We start from the raw sequence: 26004 nt of genomic DNA, 5'->3' as shown, positions 1-26004 counted from the left end.
CAGATTAGTTCGAGCTTGTGAAACTGAGCCATGGGCAGAATAAATCAAAACAACCTTGAACCTTGTGTATCACAGCGCACAAACGAAGTTCAAAGATGGAGCAAGAGCTGATTTTCTCATGAGAACATAAAGATGCTTCCTCTGAGCAGCGTCTCTCTAGTTCCTGTTAGCCATGATCTAGCCATTAGCAACAGAAAATACAGGACCATAACACAGAGCCGTTAATCACGAGTCAGTCTTTAAAAACTTGCCAAAGAGTTCAGCCAGTGCACTGTACACTACACATCGCACTACCGAACACACGATTGTCATTAGCCTGGAATTCATTCAGTGGATATATATATATATATATATATACACACACACACACACACGTATATACGTATATATACACGTATATATATATATATATGTGTGTGTGTGTGTGTGTATATGTATATATATATATGTATGTATATATATACGTGTGTGTGTGTATGTATGTATATATATGGATCAATGCATTGATCACTTTTTCACCAGAAGTAGTGCCATAATTCAGATAAAGACCGACGTGCTCCATAAGCCGGCACTCTAAACGCCCATTCTCCACATTGTCTCAAACTAACACACAAACACACACACACACAAACACGTATACTCAGATGGCAGGGAGGAGGGTGGACCAGCTGCCATGGGGAAAGGGGCTAACACCAGCCAGTTAGAAAAGGGGTGTGGAAACAGCAAAGAGAGAGAGAGAGAGAGAGAGAGGGAGAGAGAGAGAGGGAGAGAGGGAGAGAGAGAGGGGTGTGTGGGGGCAAAGGAGTGAGGCTACATAAAAGGCAGCAAAACACAAGCCAGGGCTTTATCCTATCCGTCTGTCCCACTCACACACAGACCTCACAGGAAACTCACAACTCCCCAAGGCCCGCACACACTCACTCAGAGACCCTTTTTTCCCAGCTCTTACACACTCTTGCAGGGGGACGCTCACACCGGCTGCGCTGACCAGGGAGGATGGCTGCTTCCATGTGGAGAATGAATGGGCTTTGGAGAGGGGTGGCTCTAGCCCTGGTGCTCCACAGTCTATTGCTCAATAGTAAGTACCGCGTCTCTTACTCTTGGCCGCCCGCTCCGCTCGGAAAGTTTCCCTCTCGCACAGCGGCTGATAGGACGTGTGTGTGGGGGTCTTTTGTTCCCTCATTGCTTCCATGTGATGGGGACGAGCTGCAAGAAGACCCTCGTGGTCTAAGCCCTGTAATTCAGATGTGTGTGCATCAAACGTGTTAGGCCGTCACTCGATAGTATTGTGTTGTGTTGTGTTGTGTTGTGTCGTGTTGTGTTGTGCTGGGCTGTGCCGTGACGTAGCCTGCAACATCTGGGCAGACAGACAAAAGGAGGGAAGGTAAAAGACTGCTGCAGCAGACACAAAGAGGTCTGCTCACAAGCCCAAAGTTGCTGTTGAGGATAATTATGCACTATGTCCCGCAGTGCCTGGGTGGAGCTAGGCTGTGTGTGTGTGTGTGTGTGTGTGTGTGTGCCTGTGTGTGTGTGTGTGTGTGTGGGATGAAAGCCTCTATATTGGATGTACTTTCCCCATTTTAAGAAACATGGGGGCTCTTTAAGGCTTGTTCTTTCTATCTGGGGTTATGCCGCTGTGATGCTGCTCGCTGTGATGCTCACGCCGCACCAGACTGGGACCACAACAAATATACAGTATATTGTCGCAATACCAGTGAAAAGGATATGTGGGTTGTGTGTGCGTGTGCATATGTGCATGTGTGTACATGTGCGTGCGTTCTTTTGTGCGTTATGTGGGTGCAAAACATAATTATGTACGAGTGTTTGAGCTAAAAAACATGTGCGCTGGACACGAGGAAATGACCACACCACATGTGTTAATGCAGCAGGGGACAAAAACAGCTCTGCTAGCTTGACGCCCCGTGCGCAGTTGGTGTGCATAAAGAGGATTGTGCGTGTGTGTGGTGGTGGTGGTGGGGTGCATGTGTGTGTGCATGCATGCATGCATGTGTGTGTGGGGCGTGCACAAGTGTGTGCGTGCATGCATGCATGTGTGTGTGTGTATGTGTGCGTGAGTGTGTGTGTGTGTCCAAATGTATATGATACAACACTGTTTTGGGTGTTTCCTCTCCCTGTCTTGTACGTAAGAATGACGTGACTGTGAGGGGATTCACTGGGCCGTCCACTCCAAACCAGTCCAGCCTCGTGCTAATTGCAGGGTGATGTATGGCTTGAACGGCGTTACTGTCTTGCCGCTTGTAAAAGGCAGTGGTGGTGGTGGTGGTGGTGGGGGACTGGTTCGGGTTCGACCGAACATAACGATCTCCCCAGAGCTGTCAGGGCCCCCGTCTGTGGGCATATAGGGGCAGTAAAGGGTTTTGGACCAGCTTTGGGAGGACCAGGCAGGATATGTCAGACTACCCAGGATGATGAAAATAACAAGGGTGTACTTTATGAGGGAAACGATCATGAGACAGTGGAACATGCTTGTAATGTGCACGTTACTGAGACACAGTTCGTACCATCTGCAGGGGCAGCCCAACGGTCGGTAATTAGATTTACATGGAAATCTAATTTTACTGTACATCCCTACCCCCTCTTCCCATAAAGAAATAAAGGCCGGACGTGACATATGGATGAGTTAAGGCAATAAAAATAACCTATTATATCAACAACTATGACCACCATTTTCTGTTGTTTTTTTTTAATGTTTTTAAAACTCATACAGGTAGCCTACCATGGTATTCTCACTGGTACTGCATTAACAGCTGACACCACTTCCCGCAGTCACATCACCCGCCCACACCGCCTCTACAGAAACAGCTCATGGGCATACCGGGACTCAGATTTGAACTGATCTCTGCTGTTCTGCAGCGTACAGACAGATACCGAATGGCGATAGCGAAAATTACACGGACCTCTGAGCCTTTATTTATAGGTTCTAGCCGACATATTCCGAAAGCTTCATTAGGGGCAACATGAGGCCGTTATCACAAAGCTATCCCCGGCTAACCCCTCCCCGATTCCTCGCCATACCCAGCCAAAGTCACACGCACTTGCTACACTGCCAACACATGTATCCAAGTGGCACCGCGGTGTAAATTTGCAGTGGTGTGGTTAGCATGTGGTTCTGAACACCCGCCTGGAAAATCTCCAGCAGCCGTGGGCATACCTGCCTCACACTGACTGCACCACCCCCTGCACAGCTGTACAGTACCTCTATACTGACCCCATGCACGTCTGTGGGACCAATACTGATGTTACACTTCCTGCCAACCACCATGCATGTCAGAATAAGGCATCTGTCGCCTTGCTTGCAGTTTTGCTTGACTTTCGGACTGTGTCCCTCTAGGGGTGCATAGGTCAGAGGTCATTCATCAGGTTCTCGATATCCCGCCTTATCCAGACTCACACAACTTTTATATTCCATGGTGCATTATAGCTGTCAGGATCTGTATAGACAGGATGTCACAACAAATCAAGAAGCAATCCCACGGCACAACACGGCTTTGGTCTTGTTGTGGGTTGTTCTTCCGTCAGCGGGGAATTGCTCAGGATCAGGAGGTCTAATCAATGCCGCATCGGATTCGGTAGCTGCGATGTGATTACTCCTCCCAAGCCGAAAGGAAAGGCAGCTGATCGCCGGCCCATTATAATCACACCCTTTGTTGTTGTTTCAAAAAGACAACACGCATGAAACACACACATGCACACACGCACACACACACACACACACACACACACACACACACACACACACACACACAAACACACACACAGGCCACTTGAGAAGCCTGGAAGTCATGAAAAGCTACAAAGTCCAATAACAGAGACCTCGGGCTCACAACTCATCCAAACGGGAATAAATATGGAGTCAGATAGCGTGCAATGTTCCACGAGCTTAGCAAAAACAACACGGACGGGTGGACGTCCCACTCCCTCGATAAGGCGCAACAACAATGATGGAGAGACCCGGGTTTCCTGCACCGCAGAGATCCACTTCCACGTGTATTGTGTAGGATCGGACGCCACGAGCGACCGCTGCAAACTCTGCGGTTCAGTTTTCCGAGGTTAAATCCACTAACACAAACAGGGGTGTTGGGGGGGGGGGCAGGAGGGAGAGAATAAGGGGGGGGGGGGACAGGATGAGTCAGATGGGGCTCTTTGATGCCGCTGAGTGATGATTGTGTTTCAATGTGTTTGGCGGAGCAAACATCCTCATCATAACTAAGCCAGCCAATCAAACTGTCTCCGTGATAAGCAGATTCGGTTTATGTTCCCGCTTCCTATGGCTTTCGTTCAGCAGTTATGTACACGCAGAAATATGCAGCGCTGAGACGGGCACGGTCCGAGATGCTGGATGAAGTCATCCGACGCCTCTCGGAGTACGTTATAAGCTATCTTTCTCCAGGGTTTAGGGGGAAAACCCGGAGAAGCGTTTTGAGGGCCGAGATTCACAATTCAGCTTGTTACCGCTGATGTTTATTTCTGAGCTGGTGCCCGAGGCGTACTAGAATTGGCAATTACAATAGCGGTTGCTGTTTAGATACACCACACGTCCAAAGAATCGAGTGAAGAAAGTTATTATGCACATTCTTGTAGTGGGGAGATTCCAAAAATGGTCTTTGTGTGTGTGTTTGTGTGTGTGTGTGTGTGTGTACACGTGTGCCCGAGTGTGCGCGCTGAGTGTGTATTCATCTCCGCTGACATAGCCGAGTCTTCGGGATGCCATGAACCATTAAGTTTGGAGGCATCTGGTCACAAAGGAGGCACACAGCAGCGAAACACATGATCTTTCAGGCTCCTCGATTCTGTTTGACAAAGTGTGAAGATCGTGATAAAAAAAAAGCTAATGGACAGCATGGGGTCCGGGGGAGCGAGGCCCGCCATCGGCTCGGCTTGAGCGGCAATCCGTAGCCTTATCTTGCTCCATATGAATGTGCAGCATTTTCTTTCCCAGACAGTGGCTGTGACTGCCAACATAAACATGGACGGAGTATTGCCACTCTTTCTCATAGCCCTCAGCTATTGACCAGCATTCCTTCGGTCCCATGTTGTGATGCTGAGGCTGGATTCGCGTCATTCACTGGAGGGTGTGGGTCTTTTACGTAAGCCTTGGCAGATAGCAGCCTTATGTCAGGCCAGGGTGTGTATCCTCCTGGGTCCAAAAAGTCATGGCCGAAGAACCATGAGAGAGCTTGCAAAGTAATTGAACCCGGAGACTGTGTTCCATCAAACTGCCGTTTGCTTCAGCGATATCTTACGATGGGGGTTGGGGTTGGGGGGGGGGGGCTTGTTAGAATAAAGCTGAAATCAACAACATCCTCACAAAGAATCCCATCCTGCAATACTCTGTCCTCCAGGCTTCATATACACACTCACCATAACAAAGAAAAGATGTCCGTCAGTCATTTTCTTCCCTTTCTTTTTACCAAATTCTTCATTTTCTCCATTTGGAGTCCATTAAAACTCATTACTGATAAACAAAAAAACTAAACAAAAAAAAACTAAATCAGTGGTACCGTAGCCCAAATGATCATCAGTGAATGGAGTCGACAGGAAGAAATAGATTCTCTACTAACAATATTTACCTAACAGTCTTAATGAATAGCAGAGCCCGTGCTAGCATTCAAATCTTCCTTTTCCAATTACAGCGGTTCTGGTGAGCTTATTGTTCCTTGTTCCCTGGGCACCCTGCTGCAATTTTACAGCGGTTGGACTCGAACAGCAAAACGGAGAGAGAAAAACCCTCTCCTCCTGTTTCACCCACATTTTCAAGACAGTAATCTCAATGGGGGAAACCGGCACCGAGGGTGAGAAATTCCAGCTATCACAACTCAGACTGATGCCAACCGATGTTTAAAATCACTGAACGACTCGGAGATCCGTCTAAAATTCCCCAACGTTGGTTTGGAAGCAAAGCCCAGCTCGGTTTCATCAGCCCGGCACAGTTGCGTTAGCTCGGAATTGAAAGGTCAGCGTCAACTCCGCAATCGTCCTGTTTGATGGAGCACAGCTTACGGTGACATCACAGCTAGTGAACCCCGGAGGACCGCGGTGGGCGTAGCGCACAACTCGCGCTGGAGGAGACAGCGAGCGTGTCTACAGCAATGCATGATGTTTACCCTCGGGAATAAAAGCAGTTAATGAGCCATGGCTGAGGCCTTTTGACTGCCAGAATAATTGCTCCTGGTAATTAATGTTCAGTCGTCGGGGCCGCTCTTTATTCTGCCTAATTGAAAACAGAAGATTGCATCCTGTCTATGTTCCCCTTGGCAATTGCGAGGAGGACCGAATTCACATTCAAATATATCCATGCATGTTATATGCAGTGCTTGAGTGGAAAATTGCAGGGTTGAACCGGATCAGGAACACGAGCAGAATTTTCCCATGATTTCTTAGTCTACCTCTGCCCTCTCTCTATTGTGGCTCTTTATTCTGAACGTTGAACTGAGCCAGATAGTTGAGGGCTATACGTTTAGATATCCTTTTACAGCCTCTCCCAACTCCACACTTTCATGTCAAGAGGCAGTTGGAATGAATCCACGAACATCTGCTGCTGCAGCTCAGGGCCAGGCCTGACAGAGCGGGGCTAGCCGCTAGCTAGCAGCCTTAGCCCCCCCTAAAAGCAGCTGGTGTTCCCAACTTAACTTTCGCTAATAAAATGGATGGGCTGTCTCGGAAACAAAGGTTTTCAGTTTCAGCGGTCCGTCGAAAGTATTTTGATGAGCAAATCAGGGAGTGAATGTAACAGCGGTCGTTCGCTGCTGTCAGAAACAGGGATAAAGATCCCATCGCATGATCATCTCGCGGTGTAACGGGAAAATCCCATTGCTCGATTCTCCCCTTTTATTTTAGCTTTCGGTGATAGCGGCAGCGGTGGCGGTGTCTGCAGATGGATAGTGTGGGTCTGGATACCACGGCTGTTGGGTATTATTTGATGCCCCCTGCATGTTCACTTCCGCAGCTCCGAGGGGTCAGTGCATGCCGCGTGCCATGACAGCTATATCCTGTCCTGGGATGTGTATGGATAACATTCCAGAGCTGCTGTTAATTCCATTTAATCTTTTTTCAGCCCCATCTTGTGTTTTGTTTGAAAACACCAGAGGCGTGGGTTGGGCGGAAAAGTCGACTTTTGCCACCAGTCTGTCGAAAAACATAAATAGTTCTCACGTTCGGTACCCCGATAGTACATTCCAGGTTTTTTTTTTTCCCATGCTGTGTATTTCCATATTAGTGTTTGCAGAGGCTGTCTGGTCACAAGAGGAAAAAAAGGACAGTATGCAGTTTGCGTACTACAGTTACAGTCAGTACATTCAGCAGTGGGACCAGGCTGGTCTGCCTGGCTCTCTTTCCGGCAACTGCGAGGGTCGGAAGACGTGGGAATGCATTCTGTACCCTGATGTGGCCACGTCAATGTATCGCCTCGGTGGCACATTTCCAATTAGTTTGAACAGCTGGTATTCTCTGTAATGCGGAAATGGGACGCTGTCCTCCCTGGTTAGACGGGATCATTTGGTCAGTCCACCCTCCTCAGTTACACGTTGGGGGGGGGGGGGACTGGAGGAATTCCAGGCTGCGTCTGAGGTGAGCGGGACAGTCTAGCAACGGGGAAAGGAGGGAGACATCAGGATCTGCACTAGACATCTGGAAATAGGAAAGGAGTTAGATAACCAACAGGAGGCGAGTGCAGTGGGGTGGGTGACAGCCCAGGTGTTGTCTCTGTGGCCTGGGTGGAGGACAGATGGGAAGCCCTAAGCTTAAGGGCTGAGGCCCATTCCCCTTAGACTTGGAGAATGGGGTTGGGGGCTCCCTAGAAGGACTTGTTGCAGCTGCACCCCTCCTCCTCTCACAAGGCCTCCTCAGAGAGAGGAAGCAGGCCTCATCACAAAGGCAATGTGTAAAAAAGACTTGTCGGCATGTTCTTATTCTCTGAAACCCCCCCCCCACACACACACACACACACTTCAATATGGCGTGACAATGTTTGTTTTTGCTGCAGTTTCCCTCCACCCTCACAGTGGATCCCAGCGCTGCGAGGACGTGAAGTGTGAACAGGGCCGACCACAATGACAGCCAGGCCCCAGAGGACCGGCACAGAAAGGGAGAGACGACGACGGATGAGTTAGAGGCGAGGATGTGACGAGTCAGATAGGAGTACAGGACCAAATAACCCCCATTCAAAAAACCTCACACGGATATCCTTCATCCTCTCACAACCCCCCCCCCCCCACACACACACACACACACACAATCAGCCTGAATTAAGTTGGTTGTAATTGAGGTGTAGCAGCAGGCGGGCGAGGAGACAGAAGCAGACGGATGCGTGGGGAGGCGTAAACACGGCACACATGCAGCTTGCTGACGCCTCTGTCCCAAACGCGCCGTGGAGGCCTCAGCCGAGGCCCCGAGGCCCCACGGCCCCACGGCCAAGTCCTTCACATGAGCCAAATGACCAAAATCAACACGATCCCCTGTCACACGCCAACTGCTTGAGCATGGTCTTCATACACTGCATATGAGTGGTTACACACCGACACACACACACACACAGACACACACAAACAAAGAGGCAGACACGGACATAAAACAGCTTGATGGAGTGTTTCAGCCCACACATCTTATTTACCACAATCGGGCCGATGGTTTCAAGATGCCTCCTTTATCTTTCCTCTGGCTGTAACCAGACAGTTATCACCAGAGTTGTTATCACCTCAGCTGCTCTGGCCTGTACCCTCCCCACCCCCCCCCTTTTTTTTTTTACTCAGCAACACCGCTGCTGTTTTCTGGTTATAACGCATAGTGTGTTTTTTTTTTTAAGATTATTTTCTTGCCAGTTTCCGCCTTTATCACAAAGCGATAGTCAAGAGAGATGGGAAAGGCAGGGGAGAGAGAGGGGATGACATGCCACAGAGGGCCCGGGCCTAGATTTGAACCCAGGCCGCTATGGTAAAGACTCAGCATTATTATGTGGTACACACTCTACCAGGTGAGCCACCGAGGTGCCCCCGACGCATAGTGTGTTTTACAACTTGTAGAACAAACATTTGTCGTTTATCTCCCCCCCCCCAACTCACCTATCTTCTGCACCTCTATGCAAATCCTGCAAGTGTTCTGAATTTACTTGTGAAAGTGGGGCTGATCAGGAGCCTAATGAGATCATTTCTTCCACTTCTGCCTCAGTAATGTCGCCAGTCGGGAGACCTCAAGGGTGGAGACTGGGGTGGTGCTATGAGAAGCTCACCAATGTACAATCGGAAAAACATCCAAAGTTGCAGATGTGACCCACCAAAGACAACGAGTGGTTAGTGCCTCTCCTGTCTGGTGGTACATACATACTTTGGCGTGGTGTACGGGTGTGCCTGTCAGGGTGTAAAGGGGAGTAAGGTATAGCTTTTTATTTTTCCCCATTCTTTTCTCTCCAATTGTACTTGGCCAATTACCCCACCCGCAGACACGGCCAATTGTGTCTGTAGGGACGCCCGACCAGGCCGGAGGTAACACGGGGATTCGAACCGGCGATCCCCGTGTTGGTAGGCAACAGAATAGACCGCCATAAAGTATAGCTTTTCTCTAAAGAGGAGACTCAAGGGGAGGTTGTCTGCAGGAAAACGGACCCAAATGTAGGCTATATAGGCTCTCTCAACAACATTGGGACTTAAATCGATAATACGAGACACCCCCACCGCCACCTTATCATCTCCCTGTCCCTCTCTGGTCCTCTTCCCTCATATCAGTGACTCTGATGGCAAATGACCAACTGCTCAGCCCCCGACGTCTGCAACGGAAACCCCGTTTCCTGTGGCAACAGGTCTGACAAAAACACATTTATCCACTCTCTCTCGTTGTGAAAATCAGCAGAACCAGGTGTTCAATTATCTCTTTTTTCCCCCCTTGTGTGTGTGTGAATGTGAGCGTTGCAGGTCTGTTATTTATGGTCAGTGTGGACAGACATACTGTAGGGGGTGATTCATGGGATCAGGGATGAAAGCCAAATCATTTCTCTCATGGCATTCTTTCATCCTTGTCTTCATATGAAAACTATTGCAGTCAGTTGTGAAATTCTTGACATGCTTCCAAGGAATTATATGACCGCCATATTTGTGGACCTGTGGGGAGACATCTGATACGTTTACAGTGTAACTGACATAAAAATACAGTGGGGTTATTTCATCCGAGCAAAATTTATGCATCCCTGAAACCATGAAGTGTACTGTAATGGACCTATAGACCATCAACTTAGTAGTTACTCTCTCAAATGCACATGGGGAGTGTGCGGAAAGGGTGTCTCTTATCATCAATTTACATGCTGATGTTATTATGAGAGCCCCATCCTACGTTCGGATCTTTTTCTGTCCAAAAAACCTCCCCTTGACCCTGCACCTCAGGGGAAAGCTATCTTACTTCCCTTGACACCCTGACAGGCACGCACCCATACACCACACCAAAGCGTGAGACACCAACCTGGGAAAAAGGTTACTACTATATCAACACAAGGCATTAGAGACATAAACCACTTGATTGGTTTCTGTGGTATTTCGGTGATTTACGACTGCAACTTTGGATGTTGTTCAAATTCTAGCATGATCCGTCCTGTCAAGTTGTTGTTCAGTGGTCTGACCCTGGACAACATAGGGATGCAGCAATTGAACTGACCCTCATCATGTCAGGCCCATGTCAGAGTTTTTCTTCTCAACCCATGATCTGTCAAAAGGCTGGAAAACCCATGATGAAAGCTGCGGGGAGCAAAACCACGGCGGGGAATCCCTCTGATGTAGTCCAGTAAGTGAAGAGAATAGAGAGCGGCGAGAGATTTTCACGGGTCCAGTTGTGTTTTCTGTCCAGAGGCCTGGCTTCATGCTCTCGGAGCTCATCAAAACGCTCTCCGGGGGATGCCAAGGTCTTGTTTTGGTGGTGTAGGAGGGTTATGTATATTTCCCTGTGTTTGTGTAGAGATTAGAGGTCTCAAGACTTCATGTTGGCGGTGAGGCAGTCGGCTGGAGGCTGGGTGATACGCCTCCCTCCCAGCTCTCTGAGGTGTCTCTGTCCACATGGCTGTAGGGTTGCAGTGAATAAACTCTTGTCGTAGTGCCCACAGTAAAGGCATGTGAAGTCGATGAGGTGAGTTGTGTGGAGCATGCGCGGCGTGTGCACGTGCACGTGGGTGTGCGAGTTTGCACGTATACGTGTAGGTAAGATCCTGCACATTATTTAGATACGTGCGTCTGCATGTGTGTATGCAGTGTCTGATCCATGCATACGTGCTCATGCATTCGTGCAGAGATGAATATTCTCTAGGAAGACTGGGGCACCCAAAACGGTTGCATCATGAATAAGTATCATAGTTAGGCAATATAACTAATTTAACAAGCCAAGACAATACTAAAAGAAAAAATGTTTTGGACTAAATACTTAAACCAAAACATTCGAGTAAAGCAACGCTGCCAATTTCGACCTCTTTCATGCAGCAAGCAAAGGAATCGTGCATGAAGTGCAACCCAAGTTACCACAGTATTCTTGTGAGGGGGTGTCGAGGCGAAGACAGCATTTTTCCTCATAAATTAATACATTAACAAACATAGTTGCTTTGGGCCAATGGGGGAAACTAAAGGTTTTAGTAAGACAGTTAAACATCCGGGACATATTCCCACTAGAGCCAGTTAAAATACATGATTTGCTCTGCTCAGTGTACCGACGGCACCGTTAAGATAAAGTGCATGGCAGGGGGGTAGTATTTTTTTTTACTGGGATTGGTGTACATTGCTAGTCTTTCTATCATCATGGCTATTTGGCAGCTAGTAATCAAGGGAAAGGCTGACGTAACGCATAACATTTGTTTGCAAGTTTTTACGTCCTTACAAGGAGGTAGAAACTTGCAAAGAAAAATCCAGACACTACGCTAGACACTGCATCATGGTGGTGACAAATACACACAACATCTAAATCCACTGTAGCTGCATTTACTGATTAATGGCAGTGGTATACCACAAAAGCATTTTCTCTAATTGCACCATAATTTTGATGAGATTAGAACCGTTAGGGTGTCCGGGTGGTGCGGTGGTCTATTCCGTTGCCTACCAACACGGGGATCGCCGGTTCAAATCCCCGTGTTGCCGCCGGCTTGGTCGGGCGGCCCTACAGACACGATTGGCCGTATCTGCGGGTGGGAAGCCGGATGTGGGTATGTGACCTGGTCGCTGCACTAGCGCCTCCTCTGTTCGGAGGGGAGGGGGAACTGGGGGGAATAGCGTGATCCTCCCACGCGCTACGTCCCCCTGGTGAAACTCCTCACTGTCAGGTGAAAAGAGGCGGCTGGTGACTCCACATGTATCGGAGGAGGCATGTGGTAGTCTGCAGTCCCCCCCCCCCGGATCGGCAGAGGGGGTGGAGCAGAGTCCGGGACACCTCAGAAGAGTGGGGTAATGGTTCCAAGTACAACTGGGGAGAAAAAGGGCAGGAGGGGGGGGGGGAATAAAGATTAGAAACGTTCTTGCTGAGGCAGTTGGGGTTGATAAAACCACCGTGGTTCATCAGTCTTAAGACTTTGCAGGATTAATGGATGTACAATAAGTAGTCTGTAATAGCAATAATTGGATTATAATAGCAATAATTGAATAGTAATAATTGTAATGGTTGGATGTTGACTCTCGTTTGTAATTTATGGTCATATTTGATCCCAGAAAAGTGATGATCCGCTGTGGCGACCCCTAACGGGAGCAGCCGAAAGTAGTAGTAGTAGTAGATTTGATCCCAGAAAAGTGGCTGAACACCCACCGATGTGAACAGTGGTCAATTTAAAAAATAAATAAATAAGAAATTCGAGGGGGGATGGTGGGGTCTAGTGGGGATAATCACAGGCCTACATGTCCTTCCCCTTGAAAGATTTTCTTATACCAAGTGTATTTAAACACCATCTGAGAGCTCAGAGGAAACATCTCTGGTCTGATTTAGTGGTGTGCGTAGACTCCGGTTTTGTTTATTTTTTTCATCAGTAATTCTGTGCTTATACCTTTGACTGTGTTAAGAGTTCATTCTGTCATCATATTTATTCACTACAGTGTCCACAGGACATTATATACTACACACGTCATGAACTTCAGGTCAGAAACCCATGCTGCGTGCCAAACCGGAGTGATCTGGCTATATGTAAAGAAGGGCATGGGGTATGAGGAGCGACACACTCTTATCAATTTAGTACGCCACTGAAACAGTGCTTAGCGATGACAACATTTACTTTACACTCAGGAGCGCATGTCTCCTCACTGTTTTATACTTGGTCACTAGGAGAAGTCCCATTGCAAGGCCGTGGACAGACTTCAGATATCCATAATGGATTTCTCTAAACCTACCAAAGTGGTTAAGATAGATCACATGTGTTGATTGGTTTAACGGGGGTGTGGTGGATGTCTATGTGGGTGTGTACCGGGTTCAGGCCGATATTGACCTTGGAGGAATGAGGCCAGCACTCTGGGAGGGAATGTCTGCTTGCATTCTTGAACCTCGGTGACAACAAGTTTGCGGCTCCAAGATGCTTGCTCGCTAATAGCCCTAAATTAATTTCATTATCCGGATGCTATTATTAAAAGGGATTGTTCGGGGGCGGGGGGGGGGTTACACACAAAATGGAGTTGCTCACAAGTTGGTAAATCAATGCGGGGACATTGCTCCGTGTTCGGAGATCTGGGCCGCTTAACGCAGCGCGTCTCGGCCTGCAGCTTGTCAGTTAGTCAGTAAACGGTCTCCTACTTAGTCTGTACCGTAGTCGAACCCCCAAAACAACAACGCAAGAATAACCACAACATGAACACCACATCATTAAAACACAATTTTAAATCTAACATCAACACTCCCATCAGCCATTGCGCTCCCCCAGCGCAGAACCGCCGACAGTCAGAGCGACCGCCTCCCCCGGTCGCTACAGTATGACGTCATTGTTGTGTTTGTAAGGTGCGTGTGTAGCAGATTTGGAATGGAGTGTTTACTCGCTTTATCATTAAAAAATGTACATCCCACGCAGCCCCGCCCACTGTTTAAAATAAAGCTATGTTCTATTTATTTATTTATTTTGCATTTGTACGTCAGGAAAAGTTAGGCATACTGTTAGGTCTAAGATGTTACACAGCCACCTGCCACTACCGGGAGGGCTGCACCCACCACTAGGGGGAGCTGCAGCCCTCCCCCCCATTCCCGCGCTAATGGGCGTTGTTCGTAAATCAGTCGTTCGTTCGAAACCCGGGGACTACCTCTATAGTACTGGCGTTCCTCAACAAACAAGATTTTGTGTTCTGTTACAGGTGATTAAAACCCTTTTTTTTTTTTTGCATGTTGTGTTGCTGCTTAAAATGCCTTTTGTCAGCTATCGCTGTTAGCTGCCGTTCACTTTTCTCAGGCAATCTTCCAACTCACTGCAACACGTGGCCAGATCTCCAAAAACAGGACTCAGTGACCTAACAGCCATGCATCAACGGCAGAGAACTTCCTTTCAGTTGTGCATGCAAATAAATATTAAGCACTTTTCCAATCACATCACGTACTGTTATGTCCCGGGCCTGCAAAAACTAAATCAGCCGCGACCTATACGTTATCCATCCACTGACCTCACACGCATTCGAAAGTTATGAGTTTGGGAAGTGCGTCAAAAAATGTTCACCTTACCGAGCCAGAGAGGCATTCCTCATGCCTCACACCACCCAGCCTGACGCTAATCTTTTTCTAGAAAGGAGATATCTCCCAGAGGAAAGGTGCAGAGACAGGAGGCCACAGCCTTTTAATGCAGCAGTTTATTTGTACAGGCTGCAGACAGAGAATTAGCAGATATTTTTGCTATTAATTAGGTGGGGCTCCTGAGCAAACAGGCAAAATTAGTTTGGCGTCAGTGGCCCGGGATTAACGTTTGGGTCATCAGGCCAAGATATTCTAACCCACCCTCCGCCCGGGTCGTTTTGTGCAAACAAACTGACCACCAATGAGCTAAAGGATTCATCCCCAGCTATTACATCCCTACACAGGAAAACCGCCATGTTTTGGGAGGATTCACATTGACCTGCCGCTCTTGGGGGGGGGGGGTATAAAAGGCTTGCAATAGCTGAGTTTATCATCTACTGGACAATATGGTGTTCCAAAAAAAAAAATCAGGGCTATGAAAGAAGGCATTAAAGTTTGATTTCCTATACAACATTTGACTTACTATTCTTATAAGTGAATCAAATCGATAGTTTGATTAAGCCCTAAATCCCCGTGTTTTAGCTGTGAACATGACATACTTTCCATTCAATGAGACCTTTAGAAGGCACAACTTCACCATTGGCCAAAAAATGTAATAGTGCCACTCTCTGAAATTTTCTCCACAACTGCACTGTCAGCCCCAACCCAAAACTCAATTGGTGATGCAATACCCAAGACTTTGAGGTAGCCTGATATCTGTTGGCAGAAATAAAAAAAAACTGTTACAAACTGTTATTCATCTAGACAAAGATCATAGAAGCATTTATATACTCTGGGGCTTGTACCCTGGCTCTGCCAAATGACGGAAGCTAAGCAGGTATGGGCTTGGCTAGTGCTTGGATGGGAGACCACCCGAGAAAACCGAGTTGCTGCCAGACGTGGTGTTGGTGGGTCAGTAGGGGGCAGCATTCCTTCTGGTCCTAATAAAAACAACAAATATCAAATCCCAATGCCCCAGTGCAGTGACGGGGACACTGTGCTGTAGGAGATGCCGTCCTTCGGACGAGACGTTAATCCGAGGTCCTGGCTCACTGTGGCCATTAAAGATCCCATGGCACTTACCGCAAAGAGTAGGGGCTTCCCCGGTGTCCTGGCAACATTCCCAACCTGGCTCTCTCTATCTGGCCACCTAATCATCCCCCCCCCCCCCATTACTTGGCTCAATGATTCCTCCCTCTCCACCTCAAGCTGATGTGTGGTGAGTGTTCTGGCACAAAATGGCTGCTGTGCATCACCCAGATGGGTGCTACACATCAGTGGTGGTTAAAGTGAGTTACCCCTTTCGAATTGAAGTGCTTCGGGTGTCTAGAAAAGTGCTACATAAATGTAATGATTATTATTATTATTATTATATGTGTTGCACTTTTCAGCACTGATTGATCTGTTGAACGTCAAGGCCAACACATTTGCTCTTCTCTCTCTCCATGTGACAGATCGGGTGATGTGTCAAGCTGATGCCACAGATAACCCTGCCTCTGGCGACAGTGTTGTATCAGGTAGGGGCCACCGATGACTCTGCATTTCACAGTCTTACACAACTGAGACCATTATGGTGAACAACAAGATGTTCGTCGTCCCCCCCCCCCACATTCACAGAGGGAAATGTTAACATCTTTTTGGGCTCTGATCACAGAAATCAAGGTGTTTCGACAACATGTAGAGTGTTCTTTGTGTTTTCATGTTTGCCGTAACCATTTACACAAGTTGTACAGAAGGAGTTCAGGATAAAGCATAATATTTGCTGACCTGTCCATTACAAAGTGCTTGTAATAAGTGTCAATCTTCATTTTTTGTGATCGCCCTGGGTTTTCAGGGACCACGGATGCCAGTGCAGCAGAACATCAAGACGCCACTACTGCAGGTTTACCTGGTGATGACAGCGTGGCCACACCGTCAATCGCCGGAAACACTCCTGCCACTCCTTACCCTAAAGCTAGTTCAGGCCCGGTGCTTGTTGTAAGTGGTACCCCCACAGTACCAAATGCTGATAGTCAGGCTGGAGCAGAGACCTCCGGCACCTCTTTGACCACTGCTGTCTCTGCTGATTCGATCGATTTTGAGACCAAGGCTGCTGAAGCCATCGATCTCCCAGCTGTCCTCAGCATTGTCCCTGAAACACAGGCTCCTCTTCAGCTAGTGGTGGTGAGCAAATACCTATCCCTGACTTAGTAGCTACTGCAGTCTTCAACTTACTGACCTCTGACGTCATGCTTGTATCAGGCAACTCATCAGAAATGAGATTATGACCATGTTAGTGTTCATATTGTCTAGGGTCACCATCTGCAACAACCTGCTGCGCTGTTATCGACGTATTTGATTCCACAGTACATAACCATAGCTGAGAAGATAAATCAGACACACAAGTAGTATAGAGGCATGACAAAGTTATCTGTCTTATTCTGACCCAACTTGCTCTCCCCACAGCCTAAGGTGAACTGTGTCGAAAAGGAAGCTCTCGACGAAAACACTGCAATCAAGGCTGTAGTGACAACAAACGACTGTGTGAGTATCGCAAGTTTTTTTAATATCAGAAGACTGATTTCACCTCACATGCAGCGAACGCAGAATCCTCTTATTAAACAGACTTAAAAACAGTATGCAAAACATTACCCGAATGCATTGCTTTTGAGCAAATGATTACCTGAATGCATTGCTTTTGAGCAAATTATTACCTGAATGCATTGCTTTTGAGCAAATTATTACCTGAATGCATTGCTTTTGAGCAAATTATTACCTGAATGCATTGCTTTTGAGCAAATGATGAAATATGTGGCTTTCAATAAACATAAGTCGTTTTTCAAGAGGCCCTCCCCTGAATCCCACCGAGTGCTCCATCTTGTCTGTCTCTCAGTTTTTTCACATGTAGCTTCCCCTCGGGTTCTGCCAAGCTCAGGCAAAGCTGTGCAGCCAACGGCTGAGATGTTATCATGATCCGGGCCCACAGGGAAACAAAACGAGAGACAGCTCAGACCGATCTCCTCCAATTGCACGTTTCCTTTGCACAGGCCTTTATCTGGCCCCTTGCACCTTGGCTCCGAAGGAAGTGGCTTGCTCCACTTTATAGGGAGCAGATTTATACGTTTTAAAGAGGCACCGTTGGAAATGCAGGCCTCGATAAAGGCAGCTCGTTTCTCAGACATTTTTCAGGTGTCGTAAATCTTGAGGTCGTGTTCCTGGCAGTAGACAAATTAAGATGAAGACTGATGTTTCCTCCTTGGGCAGCTGTGCTCTCAGGATCACGGGTCACATTAGGATAGAGCCTCACTCTGGCTGGGTTTTTTGTTTTGTTTTGTACTGTTTTGTTGTTTTCTAATGACAACAGAGAGTCAATTCTCTTTCCAGGCATGTTTAATAGCACCTAGCACGTTGACAGTCAACAGTACTGATGCAATAGAAAGTAGTATTTTCCAGGTTTTTGCAGCAGCAGGATAACAGAGATACACCTAAGTCCCGCTGATGGCCTTTAATAAATCTTATGAAATGCAGCAAGAAATCTTGGGTGGCAGGGTGGCCCAGTGGTTAGCGCTGTCGCCTCAGAGCAAGAAGGTCCTGGGTTCGAACCCTGGGTTTGTCCAACCTTGGGGGGGTCATCCCAGGTCGTCCTCTGTGTGGAGTTTGAATGTTCTCCCCGTGTCGGCAGTGGGTTTTCTCCGGGTGCTCTGGTTTCCCCCACCATCAAAAAGACATGCATGTTTAGGGTTAATACCCCTGTCTGTGCCCCTGAGCAAGGCAATGGCAAAAGAACTGGAGTTGGTCCCGGGCGCTGCATGACGGTGGCAGCCCACTGCTCCTAGCTGCACAGATCACAGTTAGGATGGGTTAATTTGCAGTAAATGAATTTCCCCGAGGGGATTTATAAAGGAAACTTCATTTTAACTTAAATTTAATTTAAAAAATGTCACCACATTGCGGACCATCAAACTATCATTGCAATTCATTACCCTTTTACTTCCACTACTTTTTAGCCCACACCCCGTTGCAAGAGTATCAAATGTTATATATGACTTGTTGCTGTTAGAACTGAGAGAAATACATCATGTTACTCCGGGTGCACGGAGCCAGAGCAGCAGGTCGGTTACAAATCCACATTCTCCAGTCAGTCAGAGCCTGAATCTGGTTGAGTCATTACTGTACGCGTCCACAGAGCCAAGAGGACGATCTGCTAAAGCAATCTCTCCGGCTCAACCTGTAACTAAACATGGGCCACGGAGACCGAAGAGCTGGCTAATTGAACACATACACAGGCAACTTTCATCATCACAGCAAGGGAGAGTGGAGAACATGGAGGGCCTTGATCCACTAGTCACCTTTAAACACAGTGCCCATGCAGTTGGTCCAGCAAGGCGGCGTTGCCTGAAAGCAGTGGAAAACAAGTTGACGTCCAAGAATGTGGATAATGCAAATTGCCACGACAAACAAAAGCCCTCTCTGTCTAATGTCGAGCTGAAAGTCGCCATAAAATGGGCTTCATCTATCAGTAACATCTAATAACAGCACACTCATAAATAATATTAACAATAATCATAAACTTTATTTATATGTAGCGCTTTCATACATGAAAACCAGCTCAACATGCTTTATACATTACAGACACATTAAAACAAAAGAATAGAAATACAATTTAAAAAGTGCTTTGGAATCAATGTCAGAGAACGAAAAATGAAAAACAGCTTGAGAGCATCACCGATCTCGCTCGTCACATATCCTATACCAATCCCAAATAAAACTCTCCTGCTTGCTAAATGTGCTCGCTCGAATGTGAAACTCGTCGTTCCCGCACAGTAAATAACGTTTAGCTGGTGAGGAGTAAAACAGGAAAACAACGAGAATACGACAGAGTTACTGCGTGGTATCTGCTGAACAGGGCTAAATGATGAGTGATGGGTGGGTGGGGTGGGGGGGCTGAAACAGTTTGTTCCTCTCTGCTAAAAGGCGCCGTGTGCTATGGGAGAGGCCAGCTATGGGCCTCCTCCCAAGAAACTGGAAGACTGATTGAGGATGCAGGGATCCGGGGATCACACTGGGAAATTAATGCCCGCTGGATCGCATTACACAGAATGGGGAGTGTTCCCAAGTCCCAAAAGCTGTGCTTGTGCAACGTGGTGATATCATAGTTCGGGGTGAAGGTGGAAGAGAGGTGTGGTCAGCAAGCTGTTTTCCATTGAACCGCGTTTTGTTTCAATTACACACACAATGTCCCTCATGTACAGATGATAAGTTGGACAGGGTTCACACATGTGCATTTACTACACTTGGTTTTGATGTTTTCCTAAAAAAAGAATGACATATTGGAAAATGTGAAACCTCAGGACCCTGTTCTAATTAATCTATCACAAATTGTGAACAGGTGCTCAATCTCTTGTAGTGCTTTGCTTGTTTTTTTAGATTGAGTATATTGCTTATTATGCCGACCATGATTACCGCAGATTTTTCACCAAAGATGTTCATCTGATCTGAACTGATCTGACCAAATCTCAGTTGAAGAAGGATTCATCCGTCCCATGATGTGTGTTTAAGTAAAGTCCATTCTTGATGCTCTTCCAGCGTAGACACTGAGATCAACAACCAGAAAATGAATGCTGTATCACAAAGATGTAAACATCACCACCCAACATGCAACTCCTTTCTTAACAGGAGGAAACCAAAAGGCTCATCCAAGCTAACCCTGCAGCCTGGTGCCCCAAGGAGCTGTGTCGTCTGGATGTCTTCCAGGAGGAAAACACAATGCTAGTGTCCAGTCCTGACGGTGAGGGTTGATGACAGTTATGGACCTTGATGCATTCTGCAGTCCAAGTTCAACAACTTCATGCAAAGCCACATCATTCTCTGTTAACCTCATTTTACAATCTTGAGGTTTCATGGTACATATGCATGATGGCAAAGTACTAAACATGTTCAATGAACTGAAGATGTGTTTCGCAAATCTGTTCCCCCTGCAGCTCAGATGAGTTCTTTGGTTGAGGCACTCCAGGGTGAAAATATCAAAGGCTCGGTAAGTTTACAATTCTTGAAACGACTTGTTCAAATACAAAGGACAGTGGGCTTCTGGGTAGTGTGGCGCTCTATTCCGTTGCCTACCAACACGGGGGTCGGCGGTTCGAATCCCCGTGTTACCTCTGGCTTGGTCAGCCGTCCCTACAGACACAATTGGCCGTGTCTTGCGGGTGGGTATGTGTCCTGGTCGCTGCACTAGCGCCTCCTCTGGTCGGTCGGGGCGCCTATTCAGGGGGGAGGGGGAACTGGGGGGGAATAGCGTGATCCTCCCATGCGCTACGTCCTCCTGGCGAAACTCCCCACTGTCAGGTGACAAGAAGCGGCTGGCGACTCCACATGTATTGGAGGAGGCGTGTGGTAGTCTGCAGCCCTCCCTGGATCGGCAGACGGGGGTGGAGCAGAGACCGGAACGGCTCAGAGAACGGCATAATTGGCCAGATAAAAGTGGGGAGAAAAAGGGGGGAGAAATCCCCGCCCCCAAAAAAATACAAAGGGCAGTACTGAAATAACCATTAGATAGAGAACCATACAGCCACTAGGATAGGGAATTTTCTAAGGCCGCCTGAGGATGCTTTTACCTCAAGACCCTCCCAGAAAAGCCTTGACAACTATGACAACCCTAAGAACAAAACCTCCAAGATTATCTTCAAGCCACAACTCTTGCTTTAATTACCTTCGGCATTTATCTACCCGAAAATCTGGAAACAAAATATGACCATGGTATAATTAAATCTCATACATCCCAAAATTCACCACTGGACTCCCGTCATCTCTCTGTTGTGTGTGTGTGTGTGTGTGTGTGTGTGTGTGTGTGTGTGTGTGTGTGTGTACAGCTGGGAGTGTCAGAGGTTGAAACGCCTCCATCATCGTCGGGTTCATCTGTGTTCGTGGCGGTGCTGCTCACCGGACTGCTCCTGGCAGCTGCACTCATCGGAGGCTACTGTCTGAAGACCCGACGTGGTTCCGACGCCAAAGGGATCAGACTGGTAGGCTAACATGTTAGCTTACGCCACGCTAATGCATCTTTTTGGACAGTCTGATGAAATTCTTGACCTCATTAGCTAGCGGTACAGTACGGCTTTACGTTTTCAGCTGTATAGGGGTTGACCATCAACCAAACATCTTTCACTACAGTGGGTTTCGATTTTACTACACCCGGTCGCATCTTTCTCAAGTCCGTTTTGCAGAAACTTTGTCAATTCTTAGTTGCACAAACAGATTTTACATCAAGCTTCAAGTCAATATGATCCCAACTACTGTACTTCATGTGTTCAATTTACTTTTGTCGACACCTCAAATCAGAAACCCTTTGTCCTGAATTCGTTGATATTTTGCACATTAGCCATGTCTTGGGCGAGTCTCGTGAGCTCGCGTGTCAAAAATGGGAACATTTTCTTTGTAGTAACTTATCGCCAGTCTTTTGATTGCGGAAAGCTGTTGGCCAACAACAACAACAAGAATAATAATAATAATAATAATAATAAATCAAACTGATATAGCTCTTTTCTAACACTCAAAGTCGCTTTACAATAAACGGGGTGAAACAAGACAACAGATAAACCTAGCACAGACACCCAGGGGTGGATGGGAAGGGGGGCTACGAGAGGGGGGAAGCGGCAGCCACACACGACGCCAGCGGTACCCTCCCACTTAAACACACACAAAAGGGCAAGAAAACCACAACACAACAGCACTGCGCACGTTGATATTGTGTAGGGGTTTACTCCCGTGGCCTAGTCCTCCCCCGAGGTATCCACTAGGCAGTGGCACTATTTAACCCATAGCTGGGGGCTGGTTCGTGGGCATCAGGGAATATCCACACACCGGTGGGCCTGAGGAGGCGCTACATGGGGCTCGCTGTTGGAGAGGCTGTGTACTGGCAGGGAGAGACTTACGTGCTCGGCTCTCCTGTTCGCATGTCTGCTCGCCAGCGGTGAAGGTTGAGAGCGAGACGTGACAAGCACAGAAAGAAGAACGCAAGTAGAAAGTCTGTGCGTGTGTGTGTGTGTGTTATCCAGGGTCCCACACCATGCTCCCCACTGCTATTCTAAACTGCAAATCTTATGGTTTCATCTCCAAGCCAGACCAGACACAGCTGCTTCTCTGTACTACTCACAAGATCACATGATGAATACCACATATGCATGTAAGCATGCATGTGTGTGTGTGTGTGTGTGTGTGTGTGTGTGTGTGTGTGTGTGTGAGAACGAGACTGAGGGAGAAAAAGACAGCTTACACTGGTTTGTGTGTTCATGCTCTTGACAGAGTTGTGACTCGGTGCTGATTGGTGGTTGACATAGTATATGTGTTGACATACACGGCAGTCATGCATGTACACAGGATGTACAGCAGATTCGTGACATTTTACTGCGGAAAACACTGATCTTGCTGATATTTGTGTACTACACGCCCTGTCAAGTATCCTGACACCAAAGGACTGCTGCTGTGTTGTCTTGTAAAAATTGTTGTGCAACCTTTACATATTGACCTGTGCATTTGTATCGCATTTGCAGGCGGAGGAGTCCTACCCGGTGGACGTGGAGAACCAGGGGAACACACTGGTCTCTGTAGCCCCACTCAACCCTCCCCCTGAAACCCAGGAGAAACCCACCGTCAACGGAGACTCTCCCGATGAGGCCAAGACCCAGCCTCCCCCCACCAACGGCCACTCCACTGCCAAGACGGCGGACACGGAGTTGTGAAGAGGACAACGGTTAGTCGCAGAGCAGAACCTCACACACTCACTCAAAACAGCTCCACCCCCCACCCCCCCACCCCCCGAGTCTCCTTCCCCTTCCATCCGGTGCCACTGAGGGAGCCCACGACACAGTGGACGTCAGGGAATATCCGGAACAACCCTCGGCTCCCACGCCGCTCCCTTCATCACGGCCCCTTCACCTCGTACACTGTCCCATCTGCCTCAGCAGTTTGTCAGGAGGAACAATTGTAGTCGGGCGACCTAATACTGTACCGATGATGATGATAAATATTATGTTTATGCTATGTTGTATTGGGTAATGATAATGACTGTGGTTATGATATGACTATAACGGTGCCAATATGTCTGATGATTGATGATGATGATGATCCATCATCATCATCCTCATCATAATTGCGATTATAATGACAACGATAATAATGACGATGTTAACAATAATGATGATGAAAGCGCTGTCACTGCTTTGTTGATGGCAGTCAGGCTGGAGGCAGGAGACGGGCAACTGGGAGGGGAGTGGATTCATTTGATCATTAACCACCGCTGGCTCCCTGGATGACTGAAGCCTGGAGACACAAGCCCCAGGCCGCCAGTGCCCGGCTGGGCTCCCGCACGTCATCACATATAAGCTGCAAGCAAACCCTCCGACAGACAAAAAGAAAAAAAAGCTAGCACAAAGTTTTAAATCAAAAGTTTCCTTCATTTGCTGCAAGGCAACGAGAGAGAGAGAGAGAGAAGAAGAAAATCACAGCTTGGACTCTGTTTACAAACTTCTCAGAGAGGAAATCCATAGGGCTCCGATCTCCTTTGATTGACTTATTGATTGATTTTGTGTGTGCGTGTATGTGTGTGTGAGTGAGTGGGTGTGTGTGTGAGTGGGTGGGTGGGTGTGTGTACTGTTGCTTTTTCGAAATTGTGTGCGTATATTTTGTTCGTTTGAATTTGTATGAGTGTTCCTGTATGTTTGCATTTGTGTGTGAATGTGTATTATATGCATGCACACACTTGTGCATGCATAAATGCATTGCATAATGCATAATGTGCATTTCTACATGCGTGTGTGTGTGTGTACTTGTGTCAGCACTGTGCTTAGACTGTGTGCGCCCGTGCACACATCTAGGCTTCTCTTACTTACCTGTGTGCGTTTGGCAGTGACTGTTTGACTTTACAAGTACGTGTGTGTGTAGCATCGTTGAACATGCATGTGACATTGGGCATGAAAACTGTACTAGTTTATAAGATGGGTTGACAAGGTGATGGCTCGCAGACGGCCCCTGTGCAAGTGAAGAGCAAGTTGGGGAGGGACGGTCCAATTCTGGCGCTTTAATCTCGCCGCCACCTGGCGGAGATGAAGCCACGCGGGGACTCGCCGCTTCATCACCGCAAGCTGAACTTAAAAGCTGCACTGAGATCAGTCGCACGCCGACAGGAAGACACCCAGCCTCCACGTGGGCCCCGAAACCATTAGACTGACCAACAGACTCACAAAGAGGCCCGCGAGGTGCTGCCCAGTGTCCGTCTCCGTCGGCTCTGCTCGTCCTTTTCGTCAGTGTTAGGCTCTTTTTTCTTCTAGTATGTATGCGCTTGTGAAATACCAGTATTCTTTTGAGCGGCGGTGTGTGAAATGGTGGTTTTGTTGTTTTTACTCATCTCCTTTTCATATCGTGTACTCACACCTGCTCCCTTCCGTGCCGAATAAACTCATTTCGTAGCTTCTCTTCTGAGGATAGGACATAGGACATGTACTTTCGTGGCACCTTGACAGTGTTAGGCCTAATGATACAGTAGAGTAAGGGTAGATATGGTAGAAGAAGAAAGAAAAAAAAAACACACACACACACACAAACTCACTCTCACGCCGCCAGAACAAACGTGTTTTGCCCTGCCGTTTAGAGGGACTGCAATGTTCAACGAGGCAACATGGGATTAAAAGATACAAACTGTCACACTTGTTCTTCATCAAAGTGGAACGAAAGACCGTTTGAGCACATAAACGAGTTTTTGTTGTTGTTGTTGTTTTTTTTGTTTTTTTTTTACCTTGATGTCTCCTTTTTCTTTTCTAACATCTTGGCGTTACTGTTCAATTTTACTAGCATCCTAAAATAAAAGATTGGATTCAACAATAAAATAAATACTTACAAATCAATGCATTGTTTTTCAGGTTCATTGTCTTATGTGTGTGTGTGTGTGTGTGTGTGTGTGTGTATATATATATATATATATATATATATATATATATATATATGACATTTGTCGTTTCATTCCATGCACCTGCTCACATGAAATGAAACGAAATATCGTTTCCTCCAGCCCACAGCAGTGCAACACCAAGACAAAAACACACTCAAACTGCAAAAACTACAAGAGCACATAGATCCAACTACAAATAAATAAATAAATGAAAAGAAATTCACTGTCCTAGAGAGCGAATGCCAGAATGCCTGTCGGAACTGCCGGTCTGCATGGGCTAGCAGTTAGCTTAGCCTGCCCCGCTTCTGCATCCTGTCAGCCCTCGGTGTTTCTTCCTCGGGCGCAGCTCCAGGCAGCAGCAGCAGACCAGGCCCCCCCAG

The 26004-nt window shown here is 47.4% G+C and overlaps 1 protein-coding gene across 1 annotated transcript; it reads left to right on the top strand.

Annotated features, from left to right (window-relative positions):
• The first annotated feature begins 869 nt into the window (after positions 1 to 869).
• On the top strand, positions 870 to 25574 carry cd34 (CD34 molecule). Its single transcript, XM_056274539.1, has 8 exons — positions 870 to 1078; positions 16158 to 16220; positions 16538 to 16866; positions 17149 to 17226; positions 20359 to 20470; positions 20664 to 20716; positions 21552 to 21704; positions 23232 to 25574. Exons 1-8 carry the CDS (start codon positions 997 to 999, stop codon positions 23418 to 23420), a joined length of 1059 nt encoding a protein of 352 aa, XP_056130514.1. The 5' UTR covers positions 870 to 996; the 3' UTR covers positions 23421 to 25574.
• Positions 25575 to 26004: the final 430 nt, after the last annotated feature.

This window comes from Lampris incognitus, chromosome 2 (assembly GCF_029633865.1).
Source record: "Lampris incognitus isolate fLamInc1 chromosome 2, fLamInc1.hap2, whole genome shotgun sequence".
NCBI lineage: Eukaryota > Metazoa > Chordata > Actinopteri > Lampriformes > Lampridae > Lampris > Lampris incognitus.
The sequence above is the reverse complement of the archived record's forward strand: the minus strand, read 5'-3'. Positions and strand labels throughout refer to the sequence as shown.

Coding starts and splice junctions, on each gene's coding strand:
- cd34 (XM_056274539.1), top strand. CDS start 997: ATGGCTGCTTCCATGTGGAGAATGAATGGGCTTTGGAGAGGGGTGGCT. Junction 16,221..16,537: donor TGGCGACAGTGTTGTATCAG/GTAGGGGCCACC, acceptor CTGGGTTTTCAG/GGACCACGGATGCCAGTGCA. Junction 20,717..21,551: donor GTGAAAATATCAAAGGCTCG/GTAAGTTTACAA, acceptor GTGTGTGTACAG/CTGGGAGTGTCAGAGGTTGA.